This window comes from Lepus europaeus, chromosome 17, assembly GCF_033115175.1.
Source record: "Lepus europaeus isolate LE1 chromosome 17, mLepTim1.pri, whole genome shotgun sequence".
Taxonomy (NCBI): Eukaryota; Metazoa; Chordata; class Mammalia; order Lagomorpha; family Leporidae; genus Lepus; species Lepus europaeus.
The window spans coordinates 78,159,944-78,179,980 of record NC_084843.1 but is presented as its reverse complement, the minus strand read 5'-3'; the positions used below and the strand labels follow the sequence as shown (position 1 = coordinate 78,179,980).

The window sequence follows — 20,037 nt, the reverse complement described above, 5'->3', positions numbered from 1 at the left end:
ACACTTCTTTTATACATGAAGAGTTTTTTTTTTTTTTAAATAATAAAATAGTGAGACCTCATACTAGGGGAATAAACTAAGAATAAAGACAGGGACTGGCCGGCGCCGCGGCTCACTAGGCTAATCCTCCGCCTTGCGGCGCCGGCACACCGGGTTCTAGTCTCGGTCGGGGCACCAGATTCTGTCCCGGTTGCCCCTCTTCCAGGCCAGCTCTCTGCTGTGGCCCGGGAAGGCGTGGAGGATGGCCCAAGTGCTTGGGCCCTGCACCCGCATTGGAGATCAGGAGAAGCACCTGGCTCCTGCCATCGGATCGGCGCGGTGCACCGGCTGCAACGCGCCAACCGCGGCGGCCATTGGAGGATGAACCAACGGCAAAAGGAAGACCTTTCTCTCTGTCTCTCTCTCACTGTCCACTCTGCCTGTCAAAAAAAAAAAAAAAAAAAAAAAAGACAGGGACTGGCGCTGTGGTGTAGGTTAAGGCTCCACCCATGGCGCCAGCATCCTATATTGGTGCCGATTCATGTTCCGCCTGTTCCACCTCCGATCCAGCTTTCTACTATGGCCTGGGTCCTTGGGCCCCTGCGCCCGCTTGGGAGACCCAGAAGAAGCTCCTGGCTTCCGATCAGCCCAGCTCCCACTGTTGCAGCCATTTGAGAGTGAACCAGCGGATGGAAGAGCTCATTCTCTCTGCCTCTCCTCGCAGAGAGAGTGAGTTCTTCCATCCGCTGGTTCACTCCCCAAACAGTCACAATGTCCAGGCTGAAGCCGGGAGTTTCTTTGGGGTCTCCCCCATGGGTGCAGGGGTCCAAGCACCCTCTGCTGGTTTTCCCAGGCGCATTATCAGGGAGCTGGAGCCAAAGCAGAGCAGCCGGGACTCGAACTGGCGTCCATATGGAATGCCACGGGAGCTTTAACCATTGCAACCCAGTGTCGTTGAAGCCTGGGCGAGCTCTGAGGACCATATGAGAGGGCGCAAGGAGACACGGGAGGCGACTGTGTAAGGGAGTGAAGGGCCATGCAGACAAAGCGGCCGTCCATGGAGGCGGAGTGCAGCGGGCCTGGGGAAGGGGCGGGCCCGGCTCTGCGTTTGACCTTCCGGTTGGAGGTGTGGCTCTGCAGGTCCCTGGAAGCTGCTGAATGCGCAGGCCTGGCCGTGAGGCCCTCGGCTGGGCTGGGAGGGGGCTGTGGTCTGGGTGCACCTGAGCCTGGGTGTGCGAGGAGGACGCGCGGCCCGTCCCCAGGCCCCGCACGCATCCCTCACGCGCTGGCCGTCCTGTGGTTGCTCTCCAGGCCTGGGAACACTCCGTGGGGGTCGTGTGCTTCCCCAGCCTCCAGCGGCTCGCAGAGGACGTCTCGGAGCAGCTTGTCGAGGAGATACAGAGGGCCCTGGCTGGGAAGCCCGCAGGTAAGGGAGCCCAGGGCTGCAGGACAGCCCCTCTCCGCCTTCTCCGGGCCTTGGGGTCGTGCCTGTCCCAAGGCACCGGCTCCACACTGCCCTGAGAGCCTGGGGGCTGGGGGAGAGGCGGGCTGGGGGGCCCTGGGGAGCTCAGCTGCTTCCAGGTCACACATACGGGTACACACACAGACCCTCGCATAGACATCACTGTCCTCACACTGAACACACAGGGAGACACACACACACACACACACTGTCCTCACACTGAACACACAGGGAGACACACACACACACTGTCCTCACACTGAACACACTGGGAGACACACACACACACACACACTGTCCTCACACTGAACACACAGGGAGACACACACACACTGTCCTCACACTGAACACACAAGGAGGCACACACACACACACTGTCCTCACACTGAACACACAAGAAGGCACACACACACACACTGTCCTCACACTGAACACACAGGGAGACACACACACACACACTGTCCTCACACTGAACACACAGGGAGACACACACACACACACACACACTGTCCTCACACTGAACACACAGACATGTACACACACACGCACACACACACTGTCCTCACACTGAACACACAGGGAGACACACACACACACACTGTCCTCACACTGAACACACAGGGAGACACACACACACACACACTGTCCTCACACTGAACACACAGGGAGACACACACACACACACTGTCCTCACACTGAACACACAGGGAGACACACACACACACACTGTACTCACACTGAACACACAGGGAGACACATACACACACATACTGTCCTCACACTGAACACACAGGGAGACACACACACACTGTCCTCACACTGAACACACAGGGAGACACACACACACACTGTCCTCACACTGAACACACAGACATGTACACACACGCACACACACACTGTCCTCACACTGAACACACAGACATGTACACACACACGCACACACACACTGTCCTCACACTGAACACACAGGGAGACACACACACACACATACTGTCCTCACACTGAACACACAGGGAGACACACACACACACACTGTACTCACACTGAACACACAGGGAGACACATACACACACACATACTGTCCTCACACTGAACACACAGGGAGACACACACACACTGTCCTCACACTGAACACACAGGGAGACACACACACACACTGTCCTCACACTGAAAACACAGGGAGACACACACACACACACTCTATCCTCACACTGAACACACAGGGAGACACACACACACACACACTGTCCTCACACTGAACACACAGGGAGACACACACACACACACTGTCCTCACACTGAACACACAGGGAGACACACACACACACACTGTCCTCACACTGAAAACACAGGGAGACACACACACACACACTGTCCTCACACTGAACACACAGGGAGACACACACACTGTCCTCACACTGAACACACAGGGAGATACACACACACTGTCCTCATACTGAACACACTGGGAGACACATACACACACACTCTATCCTCACACTGAACACACAGGGAGACACACACACACACTGTCCTCACTTTTACATACTGGGACACACACAGATATATCAACACACAAAGACACACATAAGCACATACTATACCACTGAACTTCATACAGACTTTACACACATACACACACATGCACAGACCCACAAAGACACACAGACACTATATTCACACTACCCACACAGAGACATGTAGACAACAGACACGCTGCACACAGTAGGCCACATACAGACCCTACACAGGCATGGAGATACAGACACAGGGTCAGGCCCAGGACTCCGGGGCAGAAGGGCTGCGCTCTGAGGTGCACCTGCTGTCAGCAGAGCGCCTGGCCCTAGAAAGGCACAGAGGTTGCCCGTGGATCTCTTGTGGGGTCTCCTGTGTTCTCACGGGAGCAGGACCCCGGAGGCTGAGTAGAATTTCCCTGTGGCTGTGGGCTGTGGAGCAGGAGGGAATCCCAGGGGCAGGAGTGGCTGGAGCATGGCACAGCTGGCACGGAGGCCTGCAGTGGGAGCAGCTGGCTGTACAGGAAGTTGGGTGAGGACACTGGGCTGCGGAGCGGCTAGCAACTGAGCTCTCCCTCCTCGGGCAGTAGGGAGCCACGGCGAGCTACAAAGCAGGGAGGGTGGCCCCACCCAGGCTGCCATCCAAAGGGGTTAATCCGGCAGACGGTCAAGCGTCTAGCACTGATTCAGGTGGGCCTGGTGGTGTGTGTGTGTGTGTGTGTAGGCAGGAGGCCAAGTTCCCCTAACAACGCCCAGGCGCCTCTCATGGGGATGCAGGGGAGCTGGGTGGCCAGGTACCTGCCCCGGCCAGGGGGTGACACTTTTTTTTTCTTTCCAGAGCAAGCACGGGTGGCGGCTGGGCAGCTGCTACAGTGGAAGGAAGACGCGGGGCAGGATGGGCACCTGCTGCTAAAGTCGGTGTGCGTGCTCACGGGGACGGACTCGGTGCGTCTCGGGGCTGGAGCCCTGGCCAGGCACCCTGTGGGCGGAGGGAGGTCCAGGCGGGCCACAGTGTGTCCCCTGACACTGGCAGATTGCTTCTCCTCCCCAAGTCCCCTTGTGCTACAGAGCGGAGATTGAGGCTGGAACCCTGCCCTCTTGGAGAGAGCTATGGGGGAGCGGCTGTTTCCCTGCCTCTGGGGTTGTGTTTCCCAGGGGCTGAAAGTGCCCCTCTCCCTTCCAGGGGTCACAGTGCGGATTAAAGATGCTGTGTACTGACCATGTCCTACGTGTGGCCAAGGCTGGGTGCGTCCCATGCACAGAGGCAATTTTTTTAAAAAGATTCATTTATTTATTTTGAAAGGCAGAATTACAGAGAGAGAGAGAGAGAGAGAGAGGAGAATCTTCCATCTGCTGGTTCACTCCCCAAATGGCTGCAGTGGCACAGGGCTGGGTGGCAGGGGCCCAAGCACTTGGGCGATCATCCCTGGCTTCCCCAGGCATGTAAGCAGAGAGCTGGATGGGAATTGGAGCAGCCGGGACTTGAACGGGCACACATACGGGCTGTCGGTTTTGCAGGCGGCAGCTACTGTGCCACACTGCTGGCCCCTCCACGGATCCTGAGTCTGATTATGGAGCTGCCGCCGTGTTGGTGATGGGGAAGTCGGTTTTCCCACGTGTGGGGCAGTGGCTGGTCTGACTTCAGAATCCCTGATCCAGGCCACAGCTCACTATATTGCTCCCTGTTAAATACAGCCTGAATGAGGCCCACCTGTATGTACCTGTCCTGCGTGTGCGGGACCCCGGCCTGGCCGCGGTCACACTGCCCCACCGCAAGGCTGGGGGCCTGGCGCTGCTTCCCTGAATGGTTTGCTGATGGCTGCTGTCCCAGCCTCTCAGGTGGACAGCAGATGGGAGTGGTGGGGGCAGCCGCTGTGTGCCGGCAATGGCGCTCAACGGCAGAGACAGGGAGCCAGTGCGGCGCTGTCCCCAGCGCAGAGACACGGGGTGGGTGCTGGGCCCAAGCCTGGAGCTGTGACTGCAGTGCGGGTTGCGGCTGCTGTCTGGGCAGGCCTGGAGCCTGATTGTGGGAGTCAACTGGAGGGAAGATAGCAGCCTCCCGCACAGAGCGAGGGCCCGCCTGTCCCTGGGGAAGACCCCCTGGGGGTGCATGGTGACCTGCCTGTCCCTGGGGAAGACCCCCTGGGGGTGCGTGGTGACCTGCCTGTCCCTGGGGAAGACCCCCTGGGGGTGCGTGGTGACCTGCCTGTCCCTGGGGAAGACCCCCTGAGGGTGCGTGGTGACGAATGATCCGGAGGGCTTGCTTTCAACGGAGCAGGCAGCCCCTGGAGCAGGGGCTGGGGAGAGCCGTCAGAGGGAGTCATGGCTGAGCAGGTGTTAGATAAAGTGGGGAGATGACCCGGAAGTGGAAAACCCTAGGGGAAAGGTCAGGCCCAGCAGCCTGCCCGATATTCTGGATTCTTCTTCCTTCCTTTTTCCCTCACTCACCCGTGTGCTTGCTAGGGGAGCCAGCTGCGTGGGAGGTTGTGTGGACAACACCCTGCAGGTTGGGCAGACACGTGTTCCCGTGTGCTTCACACACACGTGCTTGCATGGACGCGCGCACACACACACACATACACACGCACACAGTCGCTCGAGTGGAGCTGCTCGAAGAGCGGCCCCAGGAAGCCCCACCAGGCTGGCCTCCATCCTGGCCACTTCCTGTGCTCCTGCCCTCTCTGTCTGGTACCCTGGGCTGTCACCGGTCACCCATTGGGCAGCCTTGGTCTCGGCGAGGTCATTGGTCTGAATGTGCGGGTGCAGTGGGCCGTGCTGAGGGCTCTTCTGCTGCCACCCAGGCCTCACTGCCAGGCTCCCCGCCTCCCCCAGGGGCTGTGATTTGTTAGGCCCCTCCCTCCCTCCCCTCTCCCTCCCTCCCTTCCTCTCTCTCCCCCCCATTCCTGCCGTGTCTCAGAAAGAGCTAACACCAGACACACGGTAGACCTCCATGTGGACCTGATCCTCAGGGCACCTGGCGTGTGGATCCTGGGACTGTGTGTACCTCACACTTGAGCACACGGAGCCAGAGAAGGCACAGACGGCCGCAGGGGCCTGGCCACGGCCTCTGCCGCCTGCTGCCCTGGGGTCACCTGTGTGTGCTCACGTGCGTGTGCTCACGGGTATGCGCTCATGGGTGTGTGCTCACGAGTGCATGCTCACGGGTGTGTGCTCACGGGCGTGTGCTTCCCCTGCAGGAGACGCTGGGCAGAGTGGCTGAGTCCGGGCTTCCGGCTTTGCTCCTCCAGTGCCTTTACCTCTTCTTTGTCTTTCCCCTGGAGAAGGACGCGCTTTCCCCCAGTGACGTTCAAGTTCAGAGAATGTTCGTGCAGGTGAGTGACAGCAGGAGCACCCCCCGGCCAACCAAGACCTCGCTCTGGGAGCAGACTGGGTGCTTCTCCTTGGAGGCGCTCCTGTCCGTTAGCCCTGTCCCCCTAGCTCACCTCCTGCCCCCACACTCTGCATCTCCTCCCTTGCTCCCCGCCTCCTGTATCTCTGCCTCCTCCCTTGCTCCTCCCCCCAGCTCAGCCTCCCCTGCCACCCTCCTGGACACCTGGTGCCTCCTCTCCATCACCAGCTCCGTTATAATCGAATGAGGCCGCTGTCACCAGTGTGGCCCATCGTCGAGCAAGGTACCATGCTGCCCCTGGCGGGGGTCACGGCCGCCAGCCCTATCTGCCAGCCTGGGGTGTGTGTGGTGTTGTCAGCCTGCGTCTGTGCAAGCGGGGGTGCAGCGAGGGGTCCCAGAGTCCAGGGTCACAGGGCTTGTTCGCTCATGACTGATCTGTGATGTCCCTCCCTACTGTCCTCTCCCAAGGCGTCTCGGGCTGATGAGCGAGAGTCCACTAGGGGAAGGCAGGGGGAGTGCAGGGTCCCGGGCAGTGCCTCAAACCTGGCAGGTGGGTTCCCAAGCGCCACTGGCCGTGGTTCTTCCTGTGTCCCTCAGTGTCCGTTTCAGGGTAATTCTGAAGCTGAATCATCATGCCGGCGGGAACCCCACGAGTTCTGGAAGCTTCCAGCTAGGGTGGGCTTTCTCCTGAGCTGCCTTTGTGGAAACCCAGCTGCATTTTCCCATCTGAAAAACCAGATTCTAAGTGGTGGCCAGGGCGCTGCCGGGTCGTTGCCACCTGGCTTTTAGGAGCCCTGCAGGAAGTGAATGCAGCTCCTCCCTTGGACAGACGGGAGCCTCAGGGCACAGACTGTCTGCAGCCAAGGGTCTTCCTTGCTCCGTGCCACAGAATACACAGAGCTGCTTCTGAGCATAGCTCCATGCCAGACGTACGCAGCTCTGCCCTCGCAGTATCTCAGCTCTCAGAGGCGACACAGAGGTGAGGGGAGCCCCGCAGGGAAAGCAGGCCGTAAATAAATGCATAATTATTTAAGAAAAAGATTGATTTTTTTTGGAAGGCAGAATGACAGAGGGGAGAGAGAGAGAGATTTCTCATCCACTGGTTCACTCCTCCAGATGTGGGCAACAGCCACGGCTGGACCGGGCCAAAGCCAGGGGCCAAGAACTCCATCTGGTCTCTTGCATGGATGCCAGGGACCCATACGCTTGGGCCATCATCCGCTGCCTTCCCAGATGTATTAGCTGGGAGGTGAATCAGAAGCAGAGCAGCTGGGACTCAAACCAGACTCTAATATGGAATGCGGACATTGCAAGCAGTGGCTTAACCCACTGCCCCCAGTCCTTATAGGGATCAGGAGCAGAGCAGTGGTCGTCTAAGCCCAGGCTGTGGTCCCATGGCCACACCGACCTGCAAGCGAGGCTGGGAGATGGGATCCACAGCCCTGCTGTGTGGCTGCCAGCTCCAGCCCACTGCTGGAAGGGACTGGAGCAAGGAGCAGGCTCATGCCATTCACCCCACCGGAAGCAGGTGGACCCCCCAAGACCCCAAGGGAGGGCTTGTCCATGTAGGACCCCTCAAGACAGGCAAGGGCATTTGGATTTTATTTCAAATCCCTCTACTGGTCGCAGGGAGGCTGGGCTGGCGGGGCTGGGGAGTGCACTTGGGAGGTTCTAGGAAAGCTCTCAGGATCTTGCGGGGAGAAGTTGGGGTTGAATGCCAATCTGGAGTTCCAGAATCTCTTTTTATGTAGCACAGGGTCCTGTGAACTCTGTACCTTCACTGCTGGTGGCAATTTTTTTTTTTTTCTGTAATTCCATACAAAACGACACCAAGGCCGATCACTGCTTTGTTCCTAGGATTCGCAAAGGGTAGCTGTTGCCTGTATCGGGATCACACATGCAGACCTGTCCCCAGCCCTGCCATCGTCCCCCGGCTTAGCTCTGCCGGCCAGACTGGCTGGGGGCAGACGGTGATCACGTCCCTCGGGCTGGGGACTCGCACATCCATGCTCCCGAGCTGGAGGGGAGGCATCCGTCTCGGAAAGAGGCTTCCTAACCAGAGTCTGCTGGGCTGTGCTTCCTTCTTCTCCCCAGGTGTTGCTCAACATCTGCAGTGACTCTCGGGGCCTCGAGGGACTTCTCTCGGGCAGTGAGCTCCAGTCTCTGCTGATCGCCACTACGTGTCTGCGGGAGCACAGCTGCTCTTTCTGGAAGGAGCCCACCTTCTGTGTGCTGAGGGCCATCTCCGGAGCCCAGAACCCCAGCGTCATCCAGCACCTCAAGGGTAGGTGCCGGGGCCCAGCAGCTGCTTCCCTCGAACACTCAGGGTCAAGGCCGAGGGCCCACCCTCTAACAAGACCCTGCGATGCCCTCTGTGACCAAGGGAACAGCTGTGTCCAGTACAGCACTCTGTGTTGGGGGTGCTCCTCTTATGAAAGTGCTTCATTTTAGACCGGCACTGTGGCTCACTAGGCTAATCCTCCGCCTGTGGCACCGGCACCCCGGGTTCTAGTCCCGGTTGGGGCGCTGGATTTTGTCCTGGTTGCCCCTCTTCCAGGCCAGCTCTCTGCTATGGCCCGGGAGTGCAGTGAAGGATGGCCCAAGTGTTTGGGCCCTGCACCTGCAAGGGAGACCAGGAGAATCACCTGGCTTCTGCCTTTGGATTGACGCAGTGCACCTGTGGCAACATGCCGGCCATAGATGCCACTTGGGGGGGTGAACCAACGGAAGGAAGACCTTTCTCTCTGTCTCTCTCTCTCACGATCTAACTCTGCCTGTCAAAAGAAAAAAAAATGCTTCATTTTGTTTTAAAAGATTTTATTTATTTATGTATTTGAGAGTAGAGTTACAGACAGAAGGAGAGAGAGGGAGAGGTCTTTTATCTGCTGGTTCACTCCCCAGATGGCCACAATGGCCAGAGCTGGGCTGACCTGGAAGCCAGGAGTCAGGAGCTTCCTCTGGGTCTCCCATGTGGGTGCAGGGGCCTTAGGACTTGGATCATCTCCCGCTGCTTTCCCTAATGCTATTTTGCTGTGGGGAACATAGAGAGTGGCAGCTCGTGCTGAGGCTCCCAGCTAGCGAGGAAGGAAGTTGAATTTCAGAGGTGCAGAGGCCTCTTCCCAGCACTTTAGTTGCTGCTCTGGGAATCAAGTGGAGGGGGGATGGGCATCAGGGCGGGACCCACACAGCCAGGGTGTGGACTCGGGCTCCTCACCTCCCGAGTGCCTCAGCGCTCTCACCTGGGGATACGGCAAGCGCTGCTGTGGCGCGTGGACTGCCGTGATTCCCCCGAGAGTGGACATCGAGCGCTCAGCCTGCACCAGGCCCCCAGGAGCTGCCACGTGTGGTCAGCCTTGCATCGCCACGGCCTGGGGTCCATCAGAGGCAGGACGCTGAGGGAATCAATTCTGTTAGCAGCCCCGGGCGCTACCCTTGGTTGGCATCAGCTGTCTGCGGGGACTCGGGCAGCGCTGGGAAGTGTGGAGACCAGGGTGGCTCACAGAACCTCAGGGAGGTGTGTTGGCCTCGCCTCGGCTGCTGGTCCAACACAGGACAGAGGCTGGCTCCAAGGTGGGGGCGCATTTAGAGGAGGGGTCAACTTTAGCTCCCCTCCCTATCCACTGTGCAACTTTTCTTAGCTCTGTGGCCGAGCAGAGCAGGGGTTCACAGCAGTCCACCCCTTGTGCCAACCGCAGTGTAGGATGTTCTTTTTGGGGACCCTTGGGGGTCTGAGTCTCCCAGTGTGACCTGCTGGTCCACAACGCCTGCCCTTGGGGGCTGCCTTCTTCCTGGGGGCCTCCTTGTCATGGGGAGGGAACATCAGTTGGTGACAGCCAGGAAGACCCCACGCGCCTGAATGTAACTGAGTCTCTGGAAGACGGCTCACTCCAGCCCGGGGACTCAACGCTCCCCGTGAGGCCAGGCCCCCATGAACTGTGCCCAAGTCCTCTCCAGCAGGCGAGGGGCTGGGGTGGACAGGCTGTGGGCGGGAGGGTTGCAGGGTGCTCCCAGTGCATGGGTCTCTGCTGGAAGAGAGACAGCCCCCCGCTGGGGCCACCTGCCACCCGGGCCTCCTTAGGGGCCGTGGCTCCTGTGGGCTCGTGGGGTCATTCCAGCAACTCCTGAAGCTGCCCTGCAGGGCCCGCAAACATTAGACTTCTGAGTCGTCGGGGCTGAGAGTTCAGTGTACCTTCACCAGGTGCTTATCACCTTTCCCGACCCACTGTCCTGGCTTTGCTAGTGCACGCCAAAGAGCCTTCTCTCAATGGCGGTCCCTCAACAGTGACCCACCCAAATGCAAATCTGATCACATCTCTCCCTGGGCTCCCCCACGCTCTGGTGACCTGTGAGCTCCGCGCCAGGCTCGGCTCCGCCTCTGAAGCCCCCACTTCTAGGCACCAATCCCTGGCCTCCTTGGGACCCGAAACACACCATCGTTTCGCTGCCCAACGTCCCTGTATCTTCCTGCACTCATCTGCCTTCCCCGTCCTTGCTTGCATCCAGCTGACTTCAGCTCAGACCCCTGGCTCACTCCAGTGTTGCTTCTCCAGAGGTGCTCAGGTCCTGAATCTCGCCTCTCATTTTCTGGTGGCCCTGGGCTCTCCACCTGCTGAGGGTCTGGGGCACAGAGCGCACAGGCTATGGACCTCTGCCGGGTCACCTGCTGGACCTGCCGATTGTAGCTCTTAGGATGGAACTTCCCATGAGGCAGCCTCTCGATCCGGGACCCAGCAGCAGAAGTTTTGCACCCTTTCTCATTCATGTGCGATGCTCAGCTGAACGTGGAGGTGGGGGTGGAGGAGCATGGGGTGACCCTGGCCGGAATCTCTGGCTTCTGAGCTCAGCTAGGTTGTGCTTCCTTTTCCGCAGCCACCGACTGTGTGCGGCTCTCGCTGCAGAACCTCTCGCGGCTGGTGGACACGCTCCCCGCGCCCGAGGCCAGCGAGGCTGTGAGCCTGATCCTGAGCTTCGTGAAGGACTCGTACCCCGTCTCCTCGGCACTGCTCCTGGAGTTCGAGAATGGCGAGGGTTACCCGCTGCTGCTCAAGGTGTTACTGCGGTGAGTGGCGGTGCCTGGCGGGGGTGAGGAGGGATCCTTAGCACCAGAGCCGCAGTCCCTGGAGCCATCGGGGTGCTCGGAGGGATGAGCCCGATTCTCAGCACTGCAACAAAATACCCAAGGAAACTAACGTTACAAAGACAGGGCTTTGTTCTGCTTGCAGTTTGGGAAGTTCAAGTCCAAGGTGCAGCTGATTTGGTCTTTGAGAAGGGCAGAGATGGTAGGGCGTGGAGAGCGAGCAAGGGAGCACCCCGCAGACAATGAGAAAGCAGAGAGAGATAACAGCTGGCCTGAGTCAGGCTTTCCTAACAGACCCCTTCACAGGGGCCACCTAAGGACCTCCCACTGGGCCACTTTCTGGGCACCATGGTTGTCCTGTTTCTGCCCCCTTAGTCTCATTAACTTCCGACTCTGGGGTTGTAGTGTCCGTGTGCATTTGGGAGCCACATCTCCCTCAGACCGCAGCGGACTGCTTACTGCAACATTGCAGCATGTGGGGACCACTGCCTAGGGGATCCAGCGGCGACAGCGACTCCAGCTTCAGCAAGCCCACTTGCTGGTGGTACGTGCCCCCGGCATGCCGGCTGGCTGAGTTCCGCAGGTCGGAACCCACACACTTGCCTCCGAGAGCTTTCTGGAGCTGCTGTGAGCTGTGCTGCCTGTGTCCTTAAGGAGTGTCTGGGAATTGACAAACCCTCCCCCTCCCCCAGGGCAGGGAGGGGGGCAGCGGGCAACTCTTGACCTTGACCTACGGGAGCTGCTCTGTGCTCACAGGAGTGATGGACTCCAGGCGTCCCGTGAGGCTCTTGCTTGATGGTGTTCTTGTGCCAGCTCCCATCCCTTCCCTGTCCCCCACGGCCCCCACCCTGCTGGCATCCTACGGGATCAACTCCCAGAGGAGATCCTTCTCTCTGCAATCCTTGAATGGTAGGAGGCCGAAGCCACAAGACACTGTGCAGCTGGGCGTGGGCCCATTTCCTGCACTTGCCCTTGTTTGGGTCCCGGGACTGGAGGAGGGCAAGGGACAGAGACCAAGATAGATCCCCGGATGGTGACCTCCAAAAGGAGCCTGCCCTACAGAGCGCCAGGAGGGCCCCATCTCAGCTCCTGGGTTTGCCCTTCGGCAGGAGCCGCTGTCCCGCTGCGAGCACTGGCACTCCTGAAACAGCAGGTGGGAGGGTCTGGAGGGGCCCCTCTGTAGGAGGAGAGCAAGGCAGCCGCCTGCCTGCCGGTAGCTGGAGCCAAAGCAGCCCCAGCCTCACGTCCACACAGGCTCCAGCAAAACCCAGGTCTTCCCCTCCCTTCCCTTTGCCGCTCTTTGGAAGTGGGAAGTCTCTCCTTTCGCAGAAGTCCCTGCGCTGCTGGTGCCTGAAACACATAGATGTGGGGGAGTGGGCTTCCTGGAGCAGGCGCTGTAGCTTTTCACAGCTTCTTGTATACAGCACTTACTCCTTAGCTGTGGGGGAAAAGTTCCAAAGCACCCAGTACCTGCCTGAAACCAGGGAGAGCCTGGATTTTTTTTTTTTTAAAGATTTATTTATTTATTTGAGAGTTACACACAGAGAAAAGGAGAGGCAGAGAGAGAGAGAGAGAGAGAGAAAGAGAGAGAGAGAGAGAGAGAGAGAGGTCTTCTGTCGCTGGTTCATTCCCCAAGTGGCTGCAATGGCTGGGGCTGTGTTGATCCGAAGCCAGGAGCCAGGTACTTCTTCCAGGTCTTCCACATGGGTGCAGGGGCCCAAGGACTCGGGCTATCTTCTACTGCTTTCCCAGGCCATAGCAGAGAGCTGGATTGGAAGTGGAGCAGCCGGGACTTGAACTGGCACCCATATGGGATGCTGGCCCTGCAGGCAGCCGCTTTACCTGCTATACCACAGTGCCAGCCGGCCCTGAGCCCAGAACCTTGTATGAGTCACTATTTTCCTGTCCATACACACCCATGACAGGTTCAACTTATAAATTAGACACAATAAAAGATCAACAACTAATAATGAAACAGGGTAATTAGAATGGCAAACTAATAAAAGTGATTTCATGCTTATAAATTTACCTCTAAAATTTTCCAAGTCCGTATTTTCAGACGGAAAACAAAACTGTAGATGAAGGAGGGGCTGAGTGTTCTGACTGCATTTAGGCCCGAGGCCGATGTTTGCTGACACAGTGGTGTTTGTCCAGGGCACCAAGTTCCTTGCCTATTTGCCGAACCAGCTTGACCCTGGGTCTTCCTCACCATGGCAGATCTGTGTTGTCTCTGCAGAGGTGCAGGGAGCCGGCCTCATCTGTCCCCACAGGTACGACGGGCTGGCCCCAGGGGAAGAAGACCACCACCTGGAGGAGCTGGTCGGGCTGGTGGTATGGCTGACGACCTGCGGGAGGTCGGAGCTGAAAGTGTTTGACAGCGTCACTTACCCTCAACTTGACGGCTTCAAGTTCAATCACGAGGCTACTGGTGGGTGCTTCTGTGTCTCTGGGTGAGTGGGAGAGTGAGAGCCGTGCCCTGGCAAGGCTACGAAGGTCATGTCCCTTCTTGCGCACCTGCCGGTGCCGCAGGAGGGTCTGGTTCTGGCGTAACCTTTGGGGAGAATTACCTGTGGGTCTTACGGGGTCCCTTGCGTGGATTTTCCCGATGTGCATATGAGGGAGTTTGTCTTCCGTAGAGCTGAGAAGAAGCATTGCTTTAATAAGCAGAGGTTCTCGAGGAATGGGAGAGGCCACGGTGCTGCCCCAGCCTCTGCTGTGCCTTGCTCGGTCCCCTGTGCTTGCACAGTGGGGACCTGGGAGAGCCACCCGTGGTCGGAGTCAGTGACTCCTCTGTGCTTTGGGATACCGATTGGCTGATGAACTGAATCAGCATTCAGGCTGCTGGCCCTCTGCCCCATGCTGTGTGAACCGGCCAGGAGTCTGCCCCCTGAAAGTCCTCTGTAGGGACTGTCACACTTACACTGGGCTGTGGTCTGCTACATGAGTAGGTGGTAAATGTTTTGGCCATGACATGAGCTGGGACAATCAGGAAACTCTGGCCAGTGGAAGTTTTTTACAGACCTTGTGACATTGTGCCAATTTCCAGCTTTATCCATATTCTCTCTGAAATCACTGATCTGATCAAGAAGAATTGGCACTTTTTTTTTTTTATTTGAGAAGCAGAGAGACAGATAGACTTTCCCTCCACTGTCCACTCTCCAGATGTCCACAGTAGTCAGAGTTGGACCAAGGCTACAATCCTGGTCTCCCAGAGAGGTGGCAAGAACCCAGTTGCTTGCTGCCTCCCAGGGTCCTGGAGTGAGTACTGAGGGCTAAGTGAGGGTTGTCGGAAGGGGTGCAGCCAGCAGGTGCAGCCTGGAGAGGCATGGTGCCTGAAACAGAGTAGGGTGAGGCTGGAGAAATAAGGGCTCTGTAGAAAGAGGCAGGGAGGCTGCAGAGCTGCAGGGGCCAGGTGGAGAAGCACTAGGGGGCGGGACACCCTGTGGCAGGGGTCCGATCAGCCAGGAGTTTCAGAAGCATCTCTGGCATCCAAGGCAGAGAGCGATGGGAGCCGGGAGCTTTCTGAGCAAGGGTCTCCCGGGTGAGAGAGAATGAGGCTTAACCTGCAACCTGGAGGGAAGGACTGAGATGGGTTAGTGAGGTGCATGTATTGGACAGCTTGTCTAGGAACGAAGCTGACTGTGCGTAGTCATCTTTAAGATCATTTGCTTTTAATCAATGGAAACCAATCCTCTCAGCCCAGAGCCATCCAATGGAAATACATTGCAGGTCGTATTTCTGACTTTTAAATGGTAACAAAAAAACACAGGTTAAATTATTCTGGGGCATGTATTTTATTTCACGCAGTATGTCCCCAGTATTACCATACAAATGACTGTTAGTAGGACCGGATTCAATCTTTGCTCGTGCTGTGTCTCAGGAGTCCAGAGTCTATCTGACACTCACGGGACAGCTCCATTCTCAGTGGCCACAGCTGGAGTACTCGGTTATCTGCTGTGTCTCGCATTGTATGCTCTAGCTTGCCTCGCAGCCTGGCTGCTGGTGTTTCTGGATTTCAGATAGGCAATGTGTGCATAGGAGCTGGGAAGCTCAACCTGAAATGCCACAGTCTCGTGATAACCCAAGCTCATGTTTCTAGACAGAGGCGGGAGAACTGACTGGGGCGGGGCTTGTTCTTGTGTCCATTTTCAGGGGTGACCGTTAAGAATCTCCAGGCCTTCCAGGTCTTGCAGAGTGTCTTCCACAAGGCCAGCGACTCTGTCCTCTGCATGCAAGTGCTGTTGGCCATCAGGACCATGTGGACCTGGAATGCTCGCAACTTCTTCCTGCTGGAGTGGACGCTGCAGCCCATCTCGCAGTTTGTGGAGATTGTGGCCCTGAAGCCGGTGCCGGTGCAGGTGCACTTCTTCCAGCTGCTGGAGGCGCTGGTGTTTGAGCTGCACTACGTGCCACACGAGATCCTGCGCAAGGTGCAGCGTCTGATCAAGGAGAGCCCTGTGCCTTCCTGCACCCTCGTGGCCCTGCGGAGTGTCCTCAGGATTGCGGGCAAGGATCCGCTCTTCACTGACATCTTCCGGGACTCGGGGCTCCTGGGCCTGCTGCTGGCCCAGCTGCGGAAGCAGGCCAAGATCATGAGGAAGTCAGGTGCTGTCCAGCTGTCCCGAGAGGGAGGTGGGTGGATGGCCTGGGGTCAGTGTTCACTTGGCCTGGTCTGTGTGCCAGGCCAGCCGCCTTCCGCTGCAACAATCAAAGTGAATGAGCCCATGCCACAGGGTGCCAGGGAAGGTGCCCTCAGGACACACAGGAGCCTCCCATTCTCCCTGTGAGGAGGCCGGAGGGACAGGTGCAACTTTCCACAGGCCTGGGGCTAACGTGGGCCCGGTGAATCCTCAGCTTTCAGCGTCTCCTGCCCTGGACACTAGGTTTGTAGATGGCAAGACAGCAGGGGCAGTGGAAGGGAGCAGGAGCTCAAAGGGGCCTGGGCGGCCTGCGCCGTGGCTCGCTCGGCTGGTCCTCCGCCTGCGGCACCAGCATCCCGGGTTCTAGTCCCGGTTGGGGCGCCGGGTACTGGTCCTGGTTGCTCCTCTTCCAGTCCAGCTCTCCGCTGTGGCCCGGCAGGGCAGCAGAGGATGGCCCAGGTGCTTGGGTCCCTGCATCCGCATGGGAGACCGGGAGGAAGCTCCTGGCTTCAGATCGGTGTAGCGCCAGCCATGGTGGCCATTGGGGGAGTGAACCCACGGAGGGAGGACCTTTCTCTCTGTCTCTCTCTCACTGTCTAACTCTGCCTGTCAGATAAAAATAAAAATAAAAATAAAAAAGGGGCCTGGGCTTCTAGGGGTCCTATGGGGTCTGCTAGGAGTGAGAGGGTCTGACTTGGCTCACTCTGTGCTGTTGGGGTGACCCACCAGTGCTTCGCTGGCCAGGCACCTCCCTCTGCATCTTGGTCCCATCTTTGTGTGCCCCCTGGCTCCTTGGCAATGCCCCCCTTGCTCTTACTGCAACCCCTGCACTGTGGGATCCTGTCTAGGTCCCTTGTGTCCTCATGGGGGTGCACAGTGAGCTAGGGGCCGGGGCTGTTTCTTGGCCCCACTTATGCTGCTGGGATCACTGCATGGTGCTTGTGCCTCCCGCCTGCACCACCTTACAAACACGAAGGAGGGTGTGAAAGCCCCCTTCCCCTCCTCGTGGTGTCCACCCCATGTGTTGACACCTGCAGGGTATCAACCTGGAGCAGGATGCTGGGTTGCAGGAGCCTGGCCTCTTACCTTCCCGTCCTCTCTTCTCCCATTGCACTGTCTGGGAGGAGCCGAGGGCTCGAGCCTTGAGCTGCTCTGGGGATTGTGCTTCAGCCTCAAGCCAAGGTCGTTGCTCTGTCTGTGTCCTGAGCCTCCCAGAGAGGAAGAAGCTGCAGGAGGGAGAAGGGGATTGGAGTCTGCCCACTGGAGCCGCAGTCCTGGCTGTGTTAGCCACAGGCTGGGAGGCCCTGAGTAGGTTCCCTCGTCCCTAACGTGGGCCTCTTTCCTGCTCTGCAAGGTGCAGGTGGTCCCATTTGCATCAATGCCCTGTTGTGAGAATGGAACGAGGAGGTACCTGAAAACACCTGCTGTTGGGTCTGGTATGTGGCAGGTGTCCCAGAGGCGTTCGTCCCCGTGGGCCTGTGGCCCCGGTGCTCCTGCGTGGGGGACCCAGAGGCCCTCCAGGACGAGTGCAGGACCCTCTCCAGGAACAGGGCTGTGGGTGGATGAGCCCCAGGAGGCTCTGTGTGTCTGGGCCCTGCCGCCAGGCCCTGCACCGTGTTTGGCTAGGTGCTTCTCATGACTGCTCGGCACCCTCTTGTTTTCAACCCCTTTGTGAGAGGAGTCACTTGTTGGCCACCTTGCCTTGCCCGGTGGCTCCCTGCGAACACTTTGCTTGGCCTTTTCCTTTCGTGTTTCTGTGTGGTCGTAGCTGGGGGTGGCTTTGTTTCCCAGAGCTGTGACCCCTCTTAGGAGAATCTGAACTCCGTGTGAGCTGCTGCAGCCACTCTTACTTTGTGGTTTCGGTTGTTAAATGCGTGTTTTCAGAAGCATCTCATTAAAAACATCTCGTGTTTCTGAGCTGCTCTGTCCGCTGGCTCAGAAACTCTGCCCATTCCCCAAGTATGTGTTGGGCTTCTGATTTGTGTCAGGCATGTTCCTGGCACTGGGGAATCAGGGGTGCACCAGGAAGCCTGGTTTTGCCCTTGTGGATCCAGCGAGCCTCCTCTTTATTCCAAATCTTTCTCCCTCTCTCTCTTCTCTATAAGATTTATTATATTTATCTGAAAGGTAGAGTTACAGAGTGAGATAGAGAGAGGTCTTCCATCTGCTGGTTCACTCCCAAAATGGCCACAACAGCCAGAGCTGGGCCAGGCTGAAGCCAGGATCCTGCAGCTTCATCCAGGTCTCCCATATGGGTAGCAGGGGCCCAAGCACATGGGCCATCTTCTGCTGCTTTCCCAGGTGCATTAGCAGGGAGCTGGATCGGAAGTGGAGCAGCCGGGACTCAAACCGGTGCCCATGTGGGATGGGATGCTGGCGTTGCACATGGCAGCTTAACTGACTGTGCCACGGTGCTGGCTCTACTCCAGAATCTCGCGAGCTTCTCCAGAGCTCAGGTGTGAGCTGGAGTCCTCCCTCCAAGGTATGAATGGCAAACTCTTTGAAGTCGGGAGAGGAACGTGAAGGAGGCAAGGGTCTGCGTATGAATCCTGACAGCGCTTCTCTAAGAGTGGTCCCCACACCAGCCCGAACAGCGCCACCGGGGATCTTGTTAGAAAAGCAAATGATCGGACCTCACTCAAGACTCATGAAGCCTAGCCCGGGGCTCTGGGTTTCTATAACAAACCGTCCATGGGTTGCTGCTGAGGTCAAGTTGGAGAAGCCATTGCTGGGAGAGTGCGGCAGGGTTAACTCATGGCCTGGGAGGCACGCTCCCCCGTGTTGGAAGCATTGAACTCACGTCTCCTGCAGAGGACAGAAAACTAACAGAAGTCAGAGATCTGGGGTCATACCATGGTGCTTAATTGTTCTTGTTGTTTCTGAAACATGGCAGGAAACAAAGAGTCGAGTCCTGGCGCTCAGAACCCAGAGAGAGAACTCACTTGCGTGATGCTGAACGTCGTGGTCACACTCTTGAAAGGCTCGGTGCGAAATGCAGGTAAAGGTATATCCAGTCTTCCTGGCCATTGCTTCGGAAAGCATGGATGGTTTCCTGCTGACCTGGGTCAGTGTTCAAAGGTCATGTTCGGCCAGCGCCGCGGCTCACTAGGCTAGGCATACTAGGTGTGCCTGTGGCGCCGGCACACCAGGTTCTAGTCCCGGTTGGGGCGCCGGATTCTGTCCCGGTTGCCCCTCTTCCAGGTCAGCTCTCTGCTGTGGCCCAGGAGTGCAGTGGAGGATGGCCCAGGTCCTTGGGCCCTGCACCCCATGGGAGACCAGGAGGAAGCACCTGGCTCCTGGCTTCAGATCAGCGCGGTGTGCCAGCCACAGCCGCCGTTGAGGGGTGAACCAACGGAAAAGGAAGACCTTTCTCTCTGTCTCGCCCTCTCTCACTGTCCACTCTGCCTGTCAAAAAAAAATTTTAAAATAAGTTCATGTTCAAGGAAGAACCAGCGCTGACCCCAGGACCAATGTCCGCCTGCTGGTTGGTGTTCAGGGATCATCAATACGTTGGTAGACACCTTAGTCGGTGCTCTCTACTTCTAAGGATATGAAATAAAGTTAGTGATCAATGAGGCTATGCTTAATCTAGCATTTTCTTTTAAAGATTTATTTATTTATTTATTTGAAAAGCAGAGATTACAGAGAGAGAGAGAGAGAGGGAGAGGGAGAGGGAGAGAGAGAGAGAGAGAGAGAGAGAGAGGTGTCTTCCACCCACTGGTTCACTTTCCAAATGGCTGCAATGGCCAGGGATGGGCCAGGCTGAAGCCAGAGGCCAGGAGCTTCTTCCCAGTCTCCCACGTGGGTGGCAGGAGCCTAAGCACTTTGGCCATCCTCTGCTGCTTTCCAGGGTACATTAGCAGGGAGCTGGATTGGAAATGGAGTAGCTGGGTCTCGAACTAGTGTCCATATGGGTTGCTGGCACTGCAGGTGTTGGCTTTACCCACAATGCCACAGAGCTGGCCCCGGTCTAACATTTTTTAAATGCATGAGATCACAGGGACACCCTCCCCCATT

At 57.7% G+C, this 20,037-nt stretch overlaps 1 protein-coding gene across 1 annotated transcript in view; it reads left to right on the top strand.

The window, feature by feature from the left end:
- WDFY4 (WDFY family member 4) overlaps nt 1–20,037 on the top strand; it is a 243,414-nt gene that overhangs the window by 9,392 nt on the left and 213,985 nt on the right. The window contains exons 2-9 of the mRNA XM_062214495.1: nt 1,291–1,405; nt 3,793–3,899; nt 6,152–6,286; nt 8,398–8,587; nt 11,173–11,362; nt 13,651–13,808; nt 15,533–15,985; nt 18,914–19,018. Coding sequence (XP_062070479.1) covers nt 1,291–1,405; nt 3,793–3,899; nt 6,152–6,286; nt 8,398–8,587; nt 11,173–11,362; nt 13,651–13,808; nt 15,533–15,985; nt 18,914–19,018 — 1,453 coding nt within the window. The remainder of the gene's footprint in view (nt 1–1,290; nt 1,406–3,792; nt 3,900–6,151; nt 6,287–8,397; nt 8,588–11,172; nt 11,363–13,650; nt 13,809–15,532; nt 15,986–18,913; nt 19,019–20,037) is intronic.